The sequence below is a fragment of the Microcebus murinus genome, chromosome 12 (assembly GCF_040939455.1).
Source record: "Microcebus murinus isolate Inina chromosome 12, M.murinus_Inina_mat1.0, whole genome shotgun sequence".
In the NCBI taxonomy this organism is placed as follows: Eukaryota; Metazoa; Chordata; class Mammalia; order Primates; family Cheirogaleidae; genus Microcebus; species Microcebus murinus.
Window position 1 is genome coordinate 56,418,977 of NC_134115.1, and position 14,761 is coordinate 56,433,737.

The following is a 14,761-nucleotide window of genomic DNA, read 5'->3' on the forward strand; positions in this document are numbered from 1 at the left end:
AGATTTTATAAAATAAAAACAAAGCCCCCCTTATACAATGTGTTATTCTATTTATAGATAATCAATATTAAGTTTATATCTTTTTTGTATGCATCTGCATATACAGTGGGGGTGCGTGTGAATGAATATACACAAAATAGTCTTGAAGTTTTTTTTTTAATTTAAATTGGACCTTAGTTATTATTCTGCAACTTTAAAATTTTCACTTGTATCCCTTAATGTGAGTTCTTGCTCACATTTCATATATTGAATCTGAGCAATGGATCATACATTTGATATTATATTGATGTAATGGATTTGCCCTTACTGCATCTTTTGGAATAAACCGGCAACCAGGGCAGACTGTCAAAAACTTAACCATAAATTGTTTTCCAAAGTTTAGCTGTCAGTTGTCTGGAATTCTGAACCACATAGAAGATTCAGTAAATAATTATAGAACTAATTTCACAAAAGCACCAAAAGACTGGGATAATCCTAAGTGGTACTTTCTTCAACCTATAAAGGATTTCATATCTATAAAGGATTTTGAGCTTTTTTTTTTTTCTGTGAGAAGTTTGCATTTCATTGGAGGGAAAATCAGCTATAATTTTTTCCTGGTTCTACTACTAATGAGTTCTTTGACTCTGGACCACCCCTGTCTTTTCAGGGCCTCTCATTTCCTCTTCGGGGAAATGCTACATGATCTCTAAGTCCTTTACCAAAAGCTCAACATTCTCTGATTTGGTGTCACTACCTCCTTATCCTCTAAGGTCCAGGTGTGCCCAGGGCGTGGTGATGGGTTAGTGCCATGCCTCGCCCATGCATGCAAAAGGCGCCTGTGGATGTTCTGAATTAAGCCAAAGGTCATTTGGCAGCTAGACAGTGGTTGGGAAGGAACCCACCTCTGAACTCCTTCCACCTTTTTCTGGGGAGCGTGGTTCATTTGTTAAATATCTTGCCCCAGCTCTGCCTGCCTGTGCCTAATATTTTTTGGTAATTTACTTTAAAAATCTAGTGTTGAGACACTCCTCTCCCCACCTTGACTCTTTGATGCACAAAGTGTACCTGTGGTGATCATGCCATGGAACAAGTCACCCAGCTGGTATTTCATGATATGTTAGCTTTGAAAGACACTATTTCTCTAACAAATAATTATCTCGACTTTGAGAATGTGAACTAGGTGTAGTGAAGGGTTTCAGATATAATGCAAGTGTCTCTTTTTTTATTCCTTTTGTACATATAAGGCCTGTTCACATGTCTTCCTTGATTCAGTGGTTAGGGACAAGTGTTCAGCAGTCCTAGGCATTCTGACAAGCATCCAGGAAGGAAAAGTTCTGAATGATGGCTCCCACCTTGCTGCTTAACAGATACCATTTCCTGCTCTTTCCTTTTTTTCTTCCTTTTTTCTCTTTGCATTTTTACTTTTTCGTTTTCTCTTTTTTCCTCTTGCTTCCATGCAGTATCATCTTATTCTATAGAACAGAAAAGGCAGCAACCCCAAACACTATGATATATGGTAACTCTTCCTTTTTCCAAAAAAGAAAAACACTGTATGTTTAAGTAACATTCCACTGCCTCCCCCGAAAATCCACATTTCCTCTCCTTGTTTGTTCATTCCTCTCTTTTATTATTGAATGAAGATACAACAGAGAAAAGAGGCAAGAACAAAGCAACAGGAGGAGAAAGTGGGAGATAAGAAAAGAATTGAAACAGTGGGGTTGGTGCTTCATTTGTGTGGATGCGGGACCTAGGTAGGGCTTCCTGGCCAGTTGGTGGGGTTTCTGATGAAACCCCAGATCCTGGAATAGCTTTGGACCAGTGGTGATACTCGGGGATTAAGGATGGGGTGGGATCCTGGCCAGGGAAGGGCGGCTCTAGGAAGCAGTGACACTGTCTAGATTCTGCTCTAATCTGGACCTATTCCCCGGCCAAAGATCTTTCCTCTCACAACCCTCTTTGAAACGTGGTTGTTTTGGGCTTTTCTCTCGGAGTGGCTAGACCACTGGGAACTCCTGTAAGGAGATTTTTTTTTTTTTTTTTTTGAGACAGAGTCTCGCTTTGTTGCCCAGGCTAGAGTGAGTGCCGTGGCATCAGCCTAGCTCACAGCAACCTCAAACTCCTGGGCTCAAGCAATCCTCCTGCCTCAGCCTCCCGAGTAGTTGGGACTACAGGCATGCGCCACCATGCCTGGCTAATTTTTTCTATATATATTAGTTGGCCAATTAATTTGTTTCTATTTATAGTAGAGACGGGGTCTCGCTCTCGCTCAGGGTAGTTTCGAACTCCTGACCTTGAGCAATCCACCCGCCTCGGCCTCCCAGAGTGCTAGGATTACAGGCGTGAGCCACCGCACCCGGCCTCTGTAAGGAGATTTGAAGCAGGAGTGACAGTATGGATAGAACCTTGGAGTGGCCGGATCCCAGAGTCCTCCAGGCTTATAGACAGGGGCTATTTCCCAACAACTTTTAAGCAAAACCAGCCTTTGGTTGCCCAAACACAGCTGCTGTTGCTTTCTCCTAACCTGTGGCTCAGTAAAAAGTAGCAAGGGGACATGTGGCAATGCCTGGCTCAGACCCGGGTGCTGGGGGACCTCTGGGAAATAAAGGCAACTCCAGCAGTCAGAACCGAGTCTCTCAGAGAATTTTTTGTGGCTCTCCCTGGCTCTAGCGGTTGGTGGATGACCTCTAGCCAGTATCGTCTTTAGAGCAGGAGTCACTGCACCTAGAGAGGTGGCATGGGGTAGCAGAAAGCCATGTTTCAAAACCTAGCTCTGCCTCTTAGATGAATGCCTTTGGGCAAGGTTTGCCATCCATCTGAGCTGCAGAATCCTCAATTGTAAAATGAGGAGGCTGAGGTGGGTGGATTGCTCAAGGTCTGGAGTTTGAGACCAGCCTGAGCAAGAGCGAGACCCCGTCTCTACTATAAAAAGAAATTAATTGGCTAACTAAATATATATATACATATAAAAAAAATTAGCCAGGCATGGTGGCGCATGCCTGTAGTCCCAGCTACTCGGGAGGCTGAGGCAGGAGGATCGCTTGAGCCCAGGAGTTTGAGGTTGCTGTGAGCTAAGCTGACGCCATGGCACTCTAGCCCAGGCAACAGAGTGAGACTCTGTCTCAAAAAAAAAAAAAAAAATTGTAAAATGGAATAACAATATGCTTTCATTTGTGGAGATGGTGCAGGATTAGGGAAGATGATGGAAAGCACTTGGCATGTGCTAGCACTTGGTAAGTAGTACCTGGTTCTTCTCTCTCCTCACTTCTGCAAGTAGAATTTGCTTCATCAATACAGTGAAACTAGACAGTTATCTAGTTTCTAAGGAAACAGGGAGGCAGATGGTAGGTGTACTTTAAAATAGCTATTTTCCCTTTCCTTTCCTTTCCTTTCCTTTCCTTTCCTTTCCTTTCCTTTCCTTTCCTTTCCTTTCCTTTCCTTTCCTTTCCTGTCCTGTCCTGTCCTGTCCTGTCCTGTCCTGTCCTGTCCTGTCCTGTCCTGTCCTTACAGGTTCTTGCTCTGTCTCCTAGCCTGTAGTTTAGTGGTGTCATAGCTCACTGCAGCCTCAAGCTCAAGAGGTCCTCCTGCCTCAGCCTTCCAAGGAGCTGGGACTACAGACGTACACCACCACACCTGGCTAAGTTTTCTTTTTGTGGAGACGGGGTCTCGCCCTTGCACAGACTGATCTCGAATTCCTGGCCTCAAGTGATCCACCTCGGCCTCCCAAAGTGCTAGGATTACAAGTGTGAGCCACTGTACCAGTCACTATATCCATCCTGGAGGACCAGCTGGCTTTGTAGGGTGGTGGGAATAGCAGGAATTGGGTGAGGCTTCCAGTGCTATGCCCAGGACACTTGTAGGCTACAGGTAAGTAAATTGACAGATTTGGTTTCCACTGCATAATGGCATATATGGGTACAATTTAGCAGCTGGTTTAACCACAGGATTTGGGCAGAGTCGAGGCACCTGACCCCTTTAGTACTTGACACAGTGATAGGGATGATTCAGAGACTTAAGGCCATTTAAGGGGGTGACTGGCCCATCTTGTCCCATCTCATGGGAGTTCCCCACCATTTCTCCCAGTTGCAGAGACTCTGAGACAGCCCACAGCCTCTGTGCAGACACTTTTCTGTTGGTCAGTTTTCCAGGCAGGCATGACGGCAGTTTCGTCGTTACAGTTGCTACTGTTTGGGGTGGCAAAGTCAAGTCTGGAGCCTGTAGCATGGGTGGTGAATCAAAGGCAGAGTAGCACTGCTGCCTTTTTAAATATACAACTTCTTCAGAATCCTAGTCAGTGGGATTATTAGTCTCATTCTCTGAGCCCACAGATTTGTAATCTACTTCTGCAGACAAGCTAACATGTTTCCTACTAAACATTATTCATAGGTGTTTTCCTCCTAATTGGCTGCTCGTTTAGTGGAGTTAAAAACACATCTCTTGAATTTGTGTGGCACTTCATCTTACGTGCACTTGCACTTCACAAACCCAAGCCGTGTCTTACCTCTCAAGCCAGCATTAACAGCCTCCAACCCTCCACACCGGGAATTAAGTCTCATCTCTTCCTCCCCGGAATTACGCCCCATTCACTGAGCAGCCGTTTTCGATAAATATTGCCTCTTCAGCTTTTAATCCATCCTCCTCTTTTTCCCATTTCAGTTTCTGCCATCCTCTTGCTCTCCCAGGTTGCCTGTCACCTCTGGTCACATGGGCCCCACGGGTGTGTCTGATTTGGCCGGCGTGCTGCAGACCCACGCAGTTAGTTAGTTTAGAAAAATGTAATTGTCAGCTTTTATAAACCAAGAGAGTTAATATAAAAATTTATATTACCAGCCTCACTTGAAATTGGATGATCTCTCAACACTGGGCCGACATTCCCGCGTGGGCTCTCTCGGCTGGAGCCGAGTAGCTGTCCCCCCGTTAGGTGGGCACATGTGGTCCAGGCTGCCCAGTCCCCTGTGCAGCCTGCTTCCATGGACAGGATCCCTTCCTGAACTCTGGGGGCCTTTGGGTTGTGACTCTTCATTTTATAACATCCCTCTCCCTTTTCCTATATCTTCCATGCTGCCTCTGGGCTTCCTGAATTAAGCGTGAGTTCCTCACCTGGCATTCTACCGTGTCCAGTAATGATTCTTAAACTGAATGTGTGTTAGAATCACTTGCGAGGTTAAAGAGGTGATTCCTACCACCTCCCCCATCTATTCTGATTCAGTAATTCAAGGGATGGGGAGGGGTACTCAGGAATCTGTGCTTTTAACAAGAGCGAGCCCCGGGCCATTCTAATGTAGATGGCCTAGGACACATGACTATAAACACAGTTACTGTGTGTTCCAGCAGTCCTTGCTAGTTTCAGTTCCAGAATTCCTAGAGAGGCAGGTTGTCGGCCTAGATTGCCTCAGATACCTTTCCTCTCCCCCCCCCCAAGTGGCAGCTGCTGCAAGCCCCATGTGAAAGTAGGGGGGAGAAGCAATTCCTAGGAAAGAGGAGCTGGGCAGACAGGCTCGCCTTCTCCTCTCCTGTGTCTTGTGCCTATTACAGGTACCTGTCACTTGTCCTGTCACCTCCTGTACTGGTAATCCAGGAAGACAGGCTTCTAATTTTTTTTAAGTTATATGTGTACACAGTTAAAAATGCAACCGGTCTCAAGTAATGAGTCTGCCAAAAAAAAAAAAAATGCAACCGGTACTAAGTCTTCCTCCCAGTCCTGATTTCTAGGTCCTGTCCCCCTTAAAGGAACCCCAGGCCCCTTTGTGTCTTTAATGAAAATACAGGCCTGTCTGTAGAGACAAGGCACACTCATAACTTCTCATCCCCATTAACAGTCCCTTCCTATATACTCTATACTCTGTCTCTTTATTCTACAGTAATATGTTGACCATTCCATATCAGTCATTACATAAATATATTGAGTATTTAAATAATATTTACTCGTAAAAACCCTGGGATAAAATGGGGAACTGTTAACTATCCTAACATATCTTAAAAATTAAGAATATTGGGGAATGGATTGATTAAAGGATTTTTTGCTTAAGAGGTGGGAGCGGAAAGCAAGTCTTCTGACTTCCACCCCAATGTGTTTTGCTCCAAGTTGTATAAATTATTGAAGTAGTCATTCATCTGTGTGGTAGAGGCCAAGAACAGTGTCTTTCCCTTGTGGCCACTTGTAATTTATAGAAAGATACACAACAAGTCCTGCCCAGAGCTTGGAGTTGAGGGTCCCCTTCAAACACATCTGGGGACTTTGGGTCTTTATGTCACCATAGTGTGCTTAAAGATTCCCTGTTGTCAATACACTGTTGTCACTGTCTGCAAAAGCAAATCAGTGCTGGGTGCTGTGGCTCACACCTGTAATCCCAGTACTTTGGGAGGCCAAGGCAGGAGGATTGCTTGAGGCCAGGAGTTTGAGACCAGCCTGGGCAACATAGTGGGACCCTGTCTCTATAAAAAATAAAAGAATAAAAAATTAAGCATGTTGGTGTATGCCTGTAGTCCCGGATATTGAGAGGGTGAGACAGGACGATCACTTGGGCCCAGGAGTTTGAGGCCGCTGCACTTCAGCCTGGTTGACAGAGTGAGAATGTGTCTCAAAAAAACAAAACAAAACAAAATCAGGAAGACTCCTAACTACAGTGTTCTTTTATTAAAAATGCTGCAGAGATTTACAACAGGAAATTCACAGAACAGTGCTAGAAAACGGCTACTCTCAAGTCTCCACCTCCAAAATTCAAGTTTTATGCAGTTGAGTAATGTCACCTGCTGTGGACTTGTAACCTCCTGCCATGCAGGACGTGAGCTCAGCTTAGAGGTTTGTTTATATAATATATTCAAGATTTACCATGAGCCACATCCTCCATTTTATCCCTTTTTCCTACATATCATCAGTGGAAGAATATTGGGAAGTTGTAAAAATAAGACAAAAGGAGTTTGTGTTTACATGCTGTCTTGAGAGGCGAATGCCACCTTTCATAGCAGCTTCACAAAAGCCCATTTTATTTGCTAAGGATATCATTGTATTCATTTATGTTTTACCAGCCCCCTACTTCAAAAGGATAACAAGTGATTAAGTGAATGTGTACTGAAATTGTTGAAAAGGGCAAACGCTCATCAGGATAAATGAGATCCAGCCTCAGTAGTAGAAATTAAATATTCTCTTTCCTTTTCAGAGCTACGTGCCCCCAGTAATCATGAGCAACCCATTCATACACCTTGCTGAGCCACTGGATCCTGCACAGCCAGGAAAGAAATTCTTCAATTTGAATAAATTGGGGGATTCAAGATATGGTAGGTACATGGCTCTGTGATATGATTGCTCTAATAAGAATTGGAATAGCATTTGGGTAATAATTAAGCAATGTAATTAAGTATCTTTTAGGAGAGTTGGAAGAGGGAGTAGCAGAGAATGAGTGTATGTTCTTGAGTTAAGCACAGATACACACACACACCCTTTTACATTAGTCATTCTTAAGTAGATAATGATTATATGTAACATTTATACAACACTTCGTTGTATATAGAGCATTCGTACATTTATATTATATCACTTAATCTGAATAACAACTCTATGAAAGAAGTACTGCTGCCCAGGCACGGTGGCTGATGCCTGTAATCCTAGTACTATGGGAGGTTGAGGAGGGAAGATTGCTTGAGCTCAGGAGTTCAAGACCAGCCTGACCAAGAGTGAGACCCGTCTCTACTAAAAATAGAAAAAATTAGCCGGGCATGGTGGCTCATGCCTATAGTCCCAGCTACTTGGGAGGCTGAGGCAGAAGGATCACTTGAGTCCAGGAGTTTGAGGTTGCTGTGAGCTAGGCTGACGCCACAGCACTCTAGCCTCTGCAAGAATGAGACTCTGTCTTTAAAAAAAAAAGTCCTGAAGAAGCCAAGGCCCAGAGAGAGTCAGTGACATGTGGTCAGATTATAAGTGTGTTGCAGAAGAGGAAGACAAGAGCACAAATCTTTTTTATTCAAATTCCATACCTTTTCTACCTTTGCACTGTCTTTCTAGATAATCTGGATGAGTGATTTTTATATATCAAGATGGAACTTTTATAAATAAAATAATTTTTCTTATGAATTACCATTGTTTTATCTTAGAAACTCCAGTTACCACTGGTGATGCTACATAGTGTTTAGGGTTTCATTTTCTTTGAAAGATGTACATGCCTATACTTTGGTGTTAATTATAATACTTGTAAAGGGGTTATTTTGTCATTTCTTGGGCATTACGTCTCATAAGGGCTATTACTCGTGTGTGTGTGTGTGTGTGTGTGTGTGTGTGTGTGTTTCTTGGTAACACCTAATACAGTAAAAGTCTAGATGATGAGATGTGATGACTTAAGGAAAGCTTTCTGTTATAGGGATCTAAGACATGGCAACCATTTACTATGAAAGAATAACCTGTAATATTTTATTTTTACCCAGTCTGTGGGTATTTCCTATTACTGAATGTCTCTGGAACCCATTCGGTATCCATAGATTTTTAACCTATTGGTCACTTTACCTTCTTTCCTTTCTGGAAGAATAGTCTGCTGCTTTGTACTAAGTTTATACTGGCTTTAAAGAGTGCTCTTATAACAAGGCGTCCTGTGGTTTTGTTTGTTTAGTTGTACTTTCTTCTTGCCTCCCAGGACGCTTACCATTTTCCATCAGAGTTCTCCTGGAAGCAGCCGTTCGGAACTGTGATGAGTTTTTGGTGAAGAAAAATGATGTTGAAAATATCCTAAATTGGAATGTCATGCAGCATAAGAACATAGAAGTGCCATTTAAGCCTGCCCGTGTCATCCTACAGGACTTCACGTGAGCCTCATGTCACTTCACTCTCCCCTTCTCTGCCTCCCTTGTCAGCCATGTAAGAAAGTTTGTTTTTTAAACAAACAAACCACCCTACAGTGACTGTATTATTTATCATCCATATCCAGACACTTTTTTTTTTTTTTGAGACAGAGTCTCGCTTTGTTGCCCAGGCTAGAGTGAGTGCCATGGTGTCAGCCTAGCTCACAGCAACCTTAAACTCCTGGGCTCAAGTGATCCTCCTGCCTCAGCCTCCCAAGTAGCTGGGACTACAGGCATGCGCCACCATGTCCAGCTAATTTTTTCCATATATATATATTAGTTGGCCAATTAATTTCTTTCTAATTTTATAGTAGAGACGGGGTCTCACTCTTGCTCAGGCTGGTTTCGAACTCCTGACCTTGAGCAATCCTCCCGCCTCGGCCTCCCAGAGTGCTAGGATTACAGGCGTGAGCCACCATGCCCGGCCATATCCAGATACTTTTTTTTTTTTTTTTTTTGAGACAGAGTCTCACTTTGTTGTCCAGGCTAGAGTGAGTGCCGTGGCATCAGCCTAGCTCACAGCAACCTCAAACTCCTGGGCTCAAGCGATCCTCCTGCTTAGCCTCCCGAGTAGCTGGGACTACAGGCATGTGCCACCATGCCCGGCTAATTTTTTTCTATATATTAGTTGGCCAATTAATTTCTTTCTATTTATAGTAGAGACGGGGTCTCGCTCTTGGTCAGGATGGTTTCGAACTCCTGACCTCGAGCAATCCACCCGCCTCAGCCTCCCAGAGTGCTAGGATTACAGGCGTGAGCCACCGCGCCCGGCCATATCCAGATACTTTTAAAAGCAAATGGGGAGCTGTCGTCCCTGGCAGCAAGGGTAACGTAGGATTGTCTCAGTCAAAGTGGGGTGTGTAGTCACCACACCTTTTCTAATGACAAAGATCATTGTCCTCGGTCTTGAAGGTCCTAGTCCTGAGCATCCTAAGGAAAGGTGAAAGAAAGAGCATGGAGCAGAGGTATCTTGGAATCTTTTCTCCCCTGTGTCTCATTGCCCAGGTAACCAGGTTTCTAACAGCTGCACTTGAAACACTGACCTGCTGTCTGCAGGGCCTGACCATTACCGTTAAGTCTCAGCTCACATCCTGCTGTTCCTACGAATCCTTGCTCCCCAGCCTGGCCTCTTTTTTTGAGACACACTATCTTTCTACTTTTAAATGATGTTATTTTATTCCTTCTAGAGACCTGATTTTGTTTTTCTGGAGGAAGATCACACACACTTTATAATAATTTTAAGATAATAAGCAGCACTTAATATAACTTAGATTCACGACCTTCTTTTCTGAATTTCCATTCTTTGAAATTCAGTGTGAAGTGGAAGGTGTGATCTGAATATCTTCTCCATGTCTTGGTCAACTCACCACCTGAATGGGAAGTAGTCACGGCAGTAAGAGTTCCAAAGTTTTTTAAGTGCCAGCTTTCCCATCGTTCCTCTGTTTAGACCATAGTTGTCATTAAATTAAGTACGGTGATAAAATTGTATATAGTGATACTACTGAGTCATGGTACTTACTACTTATGTGATTTCTGTTCAAGGAAATAAGCTTAGAAACTTTCACTTTTCTAAGCCACCCATTGTTAGCTCCTCTGGTGAGGTAGTCCCTTATTAATATTATCAATGGAAGCAGAAGCTAAAAAAATCCAATTATACTCATTTAAGACTTATTTTCTGCTTAATTCTCTTTCTTTTTTCAGGGGTGTACCCGCTGTGGTAGACTTTGCTGCTATGCGTGATGCTGTGAAGAAGTTAGGAGGAGATCCAGAGAAAATAAACCCTGTCTGTCCTGCTGATCTTGTAATTGATCATTCCATCCAGGTTGATTTCAACAGAAGGTGAGAGTTCAAAATGAATTCCTGGGTTTTCTGCTTTGCACAAAACCTTGGAATACAAGTCTTTTTAAAAAAAATATATGTATTTAAATAAAAGAAGAAGATCTCTAAAAGATATCTTCAGGAAAACTCAAACTTAATGTAGATTTTCTAGTGAATATTTTTTTTTGGGGGGGGCTGGCTTTTTTAAATCTTTTTTTTTTAATGTGTTTACTTCTTAGGTAGGAGCAGCCTGTGTTTGATTCCAGCTTGAAGTCGGGGTGAAACACATACACACAAGCCCTGAGAGCTTGTCAATACAAGCATGCGTTTGACTTTAAAAGAGTGTGGTGTTTTTTTTTTTCATTCACTGGAAACTTAGTCCTTTTTTGATGCTAAGTAACTGTTTCATGTCTGGTAATCTCTGCCTCTCCACCGTGGGTTTCTGTAATACCTATCCCTTTCTTTTCTTTTTTTTTCCTTCTTCTGTTTGGAATATCCTCTCTTTTCCTGCCAAAATCCTCCCTGTCCTTCCAGGCCAGCTTAAATCCTCTTCTGTTAGGAATTCCTCACTCTCCAGCCTTTCAAGCTGCCTGTTCTTCAGTTTGCTAGAAGACTAAGACTTACTGTCTTCAGCAGGCCTGTAGTCCTTGAAGGGAAGTTGTCACTTGAGTTGCCTTGTGAGTAGACTGTCAGCTCCCCAAATACAAGAGCTGAGCATGTATGTAAATAGGCACTTACTTACTACACCAAAGCAAGTAACCTTGAAATTAGCCTTAAGTGAGAATCTTGGTAAATGGGAATCCAAGTTTAGGTGGCCATAACACCTTTAGAAGAGGGAAAAACTGAATCTCTGAGGATAGTTGGGTTTCTCTTTTTATCTATCCCATCACCCTTGGTATCCAAAGGTGTGCATATTAAAATGTCTTACTAAAGAAAACCTTTTACAGAAAAGAAAATTGAACATGGGAGTATGTAGTTGCCAACTAGCAACTTAGGCCTGACCTCTTAATAAACTTTGAAAGTAAGTACTTCTTAAGCAAAATAAATGTAACATTTATAACCCTAGCCCATTGAACAGATGACTATCTAAATTCTGTGAGATTAAGAGTCAAATGGGGCCTGGTGTGGTGGCTCATGCCTGTAATCCCAGCAGTTTTGGCAGAAGGATCACTTGAGGCCGGGAGTTTGAGACCAGCCTGGGCAACATAGTGAGACCTTGACTCTATAAAAAACAAAAAAAAAGGAACTGGGTGTGGTGATGCATACCTGTATTCCTAGCTGCTAAGGAGGGTGTGGCAGGAGAATTGCTAGAGCCCAGGAGTTCCAGGTTACAGTGAGGTATGATCACGCCACAGCACTCCATCCTGAACAACAGAGCAAGAAAGACACTGTCTCTTAAAGGAAAAAGAAAGAGTCCAGTAATAACGGAATAATGGTCAATTTTCCTAAGTTTATTTTAATGAGTTTTATCCCTAAATCTCATTGTCCAAATGCCTTTGCTTTAAATTAGAAGTGTTGGGAGTGGATCTTTGGGTTAAAATGGCATCAGCATGTTAACATTGTTATGCATCCTAGTCCCCTGTAAGATAGACAAAAAGACATAAAATACTAAAAATGTGCTACAATAGAATCCGAGAGAAGCACTTAGTGATGTGATAGGGCCCAGAATAGTACCTTATGAAGTTAAACGAGAGAAAGGAAACCGTCGGCTTTGCCCTTTGAGTCATAGTGGTATAGACAAACAGGAATGAAGTAAGAAGAAACTCTACCATTTGTCCTTTTTTCCAAACAGCAGAGAGTTTGTACCAGCCAAAACCACAAAGATTTCACTGTGAAGGTAGGTGTAAAAATCAGCAATTGCCATGTTAACAGGTAACGCCAGAATCTCAGTGGCAGTCAAGAATAAGAATTGATTTCTTCTACAAGTTGGCTGGGAGGTCAGCTGACCTAGGTGAGCACAGTTGGACAGGTCTTGCTTTATGCTGCAGTAGCTGGTTGGCTGCTTATACACTGAACTGTGCATCTGCAGGACAGCCAGGGCAACTCTGTTCCATTTGTGTTGCTTTTGGGGCCCAGGCTGAAGGAGAAAGCCTGGGTGATCACAAAGGCTCAAGAGAACAAGCAGAAATTTATAGTATCTTTAAGGCCTAGCTGAGGGCCAGCACAGAGTCACCTCTGTTCACAGTGCCATTGATCAGAGTGAGTCACATGATCTAACCCAAAGTTAGGGTGGGGAGTACAGTCCATGTTTTGTAGAAACAACTGCAAGATTACACAACAAGGGTTTGGATATAGGGAGGGCAGTCAGGTACTGTTAAAAGGCTAGTATCTTAACCTAGAAGTATGATTACCTAAAAATTGTTATCAACTATCGGTGGAGAAGGAAATAACTTTTCCACATACAATGCTGGGAAAATTAATTATTTAGGGCAAAGAGCAGTTCATATAAATTAAAGCATAAATGTTTAAAAATTTTAGAAGAAAATTGAAGTATTTATGTATCAAATGTCTTGAGAAGATCTTCCTAAATTTAGAGGCAATGAAAGAAACAAGGAAAAAAACGAAAAAAAGTTGTAGATTTAATGACTTCAACGTTAAGAGGAAATAACTTGAAAAATATTTAAACAAATATGACAAAGTGTTGATTATCCTTAATATATTAATATAAGTATGTGTATGATCCATTTAGAAAAATAGTCTCTTCAGATAAATGAGCAAAGAGAAGGGGACATTTCACAATAAAAGGAAATGCAAATGGTAGTAAACAGTATATAAAGCCTTTTCATTCAACCTTACAAGCCATAGAAAAGTAAAATAAATATTTGAGATACCACTTTCTCTTATCAACACAGTTAAGATTAGAAAATAAACATTAACTATGAAAGTGTTATAAGAGAGATACTTATACACTGCTGATAGCACTGTAAATTAGAAGTAATGAAAGCAACATTATATATATATATAAATGTCTTAGAAGTTTCTATATCCTTTGTCCTGGAATTTCTACTTCCAAGCCTACCCTTAATAGATAGCTGAAGTTCAGAAAAGGCTTAATGGGGATTAAAGTTGATTTAAGTATTATTATCATAAATAATAAAAGTGTCATAAATAAAATACATAAATCATTGGAGTATTATTTATAAATGAAAACTTAGAAATATTTAAATGTCCAACAAAGGAAAATTATTCATTAAATTATGGTATGTCCCTAAAGTGAATTATTAGGTAAGCTTTATAGTTTTATTTATAAAGTGCTTAATAACACTTGGAACATGCTCACGTTACAGCGCAGTGACCTAGATACTATAGTGCGTGTATAGAGTGATTTCAGATAGATGGAAAATTATGCAGGGATTGAAAGGTTGAAAAGAGGTGCCAAACTGCTAAGCAGTTATCTCTGGGATTATAACTGGTTTTTATTTTTACAATAAGAAGCTAATATTTTTATAAGTATAAGTCATTGATGAATATGGAACAAACTAATCTACTCAAAAGGACACAAAAACACCTTTATTTACTTCCTTAGAGATTTAAATGGGTTCCATGTAGCCTCAAAAGAAATTTAGAAAATTTTTGATCTCAAGTTAATATTGCCAATATCCAAACCAGATAAATTCAGGATAAAGAGAAATCTACTTTGTCCCCTGAACTGATGATCCTTGGAACAGACAGACTAGATACTTGCCAACTCTTGCCTTTCCTTTGGACTCTGAACCATTCTTAGGCAATATGTCCCTCCACCCCCACAACTGCCCCACCCCACCCCCACTCCTACATTTTTGTTCTAAATCATGTGAATCATTTTGGTTTCAAAAGGAATACTTAAAATATGCGCGTAAGATGTTCAGAAGTTATAAAAGTAGCCTCACAAAATCATGCCCAACTTCATTTTTATTGCAGACTTTCATTAATGTTGATCAGTTTACCTTCATTTTGTTGGCCTGGAAGGGGAAAGTACTGGTGAAGACAGAATTGCAATTGTTTTCATGTCTAAATTCCATTGATTCAAAATTCAAAGAGCTCATGGCTATTAATGCATCTGGGTCATCACCAAGTTCACTGTAATTTTCTGTTTTTTTCCCTTTAGACCTTGACTTTCATCAACTCTGGTTTCAATTTTTTTTAGACCTTTTTCATT

At 41.4% G+C, this 14,761-nt stretch overlaps 1 protein-coding gene across 2 annotated transcripts in view; it reads left to right on the plus strand.

Moving 5' to 3' along the window:
- The window catches only part of ACO1 (aconitase 1), a 61,434-nt gene that overhangs the window by 18,607 nt on the left and 28,066 nt on the right, over positions 1-14,761 (plus strand). For both annotated transcript variants that reach the window (XM_012764398.3, XM_076008794.1), the window contains exons 3-5: positions 7,137-7,254; positions 8,601-8,769; positions 10,507-10,644. In XM_012764398.3, the coding sequence (XP_012619852.1) occupies positions 7,158-7,254; positions 8,601-8,769; positions 10,507-10,644 (404 nt within the window). In that variant the 5' untranslated portion in view covers positions 7,137-7,157. The remainder of the gene's footprint in view (positions 1-7,136; positions 7,255-8,600; positions 8,770-10,506; positions 10,645-14,761) is intronic.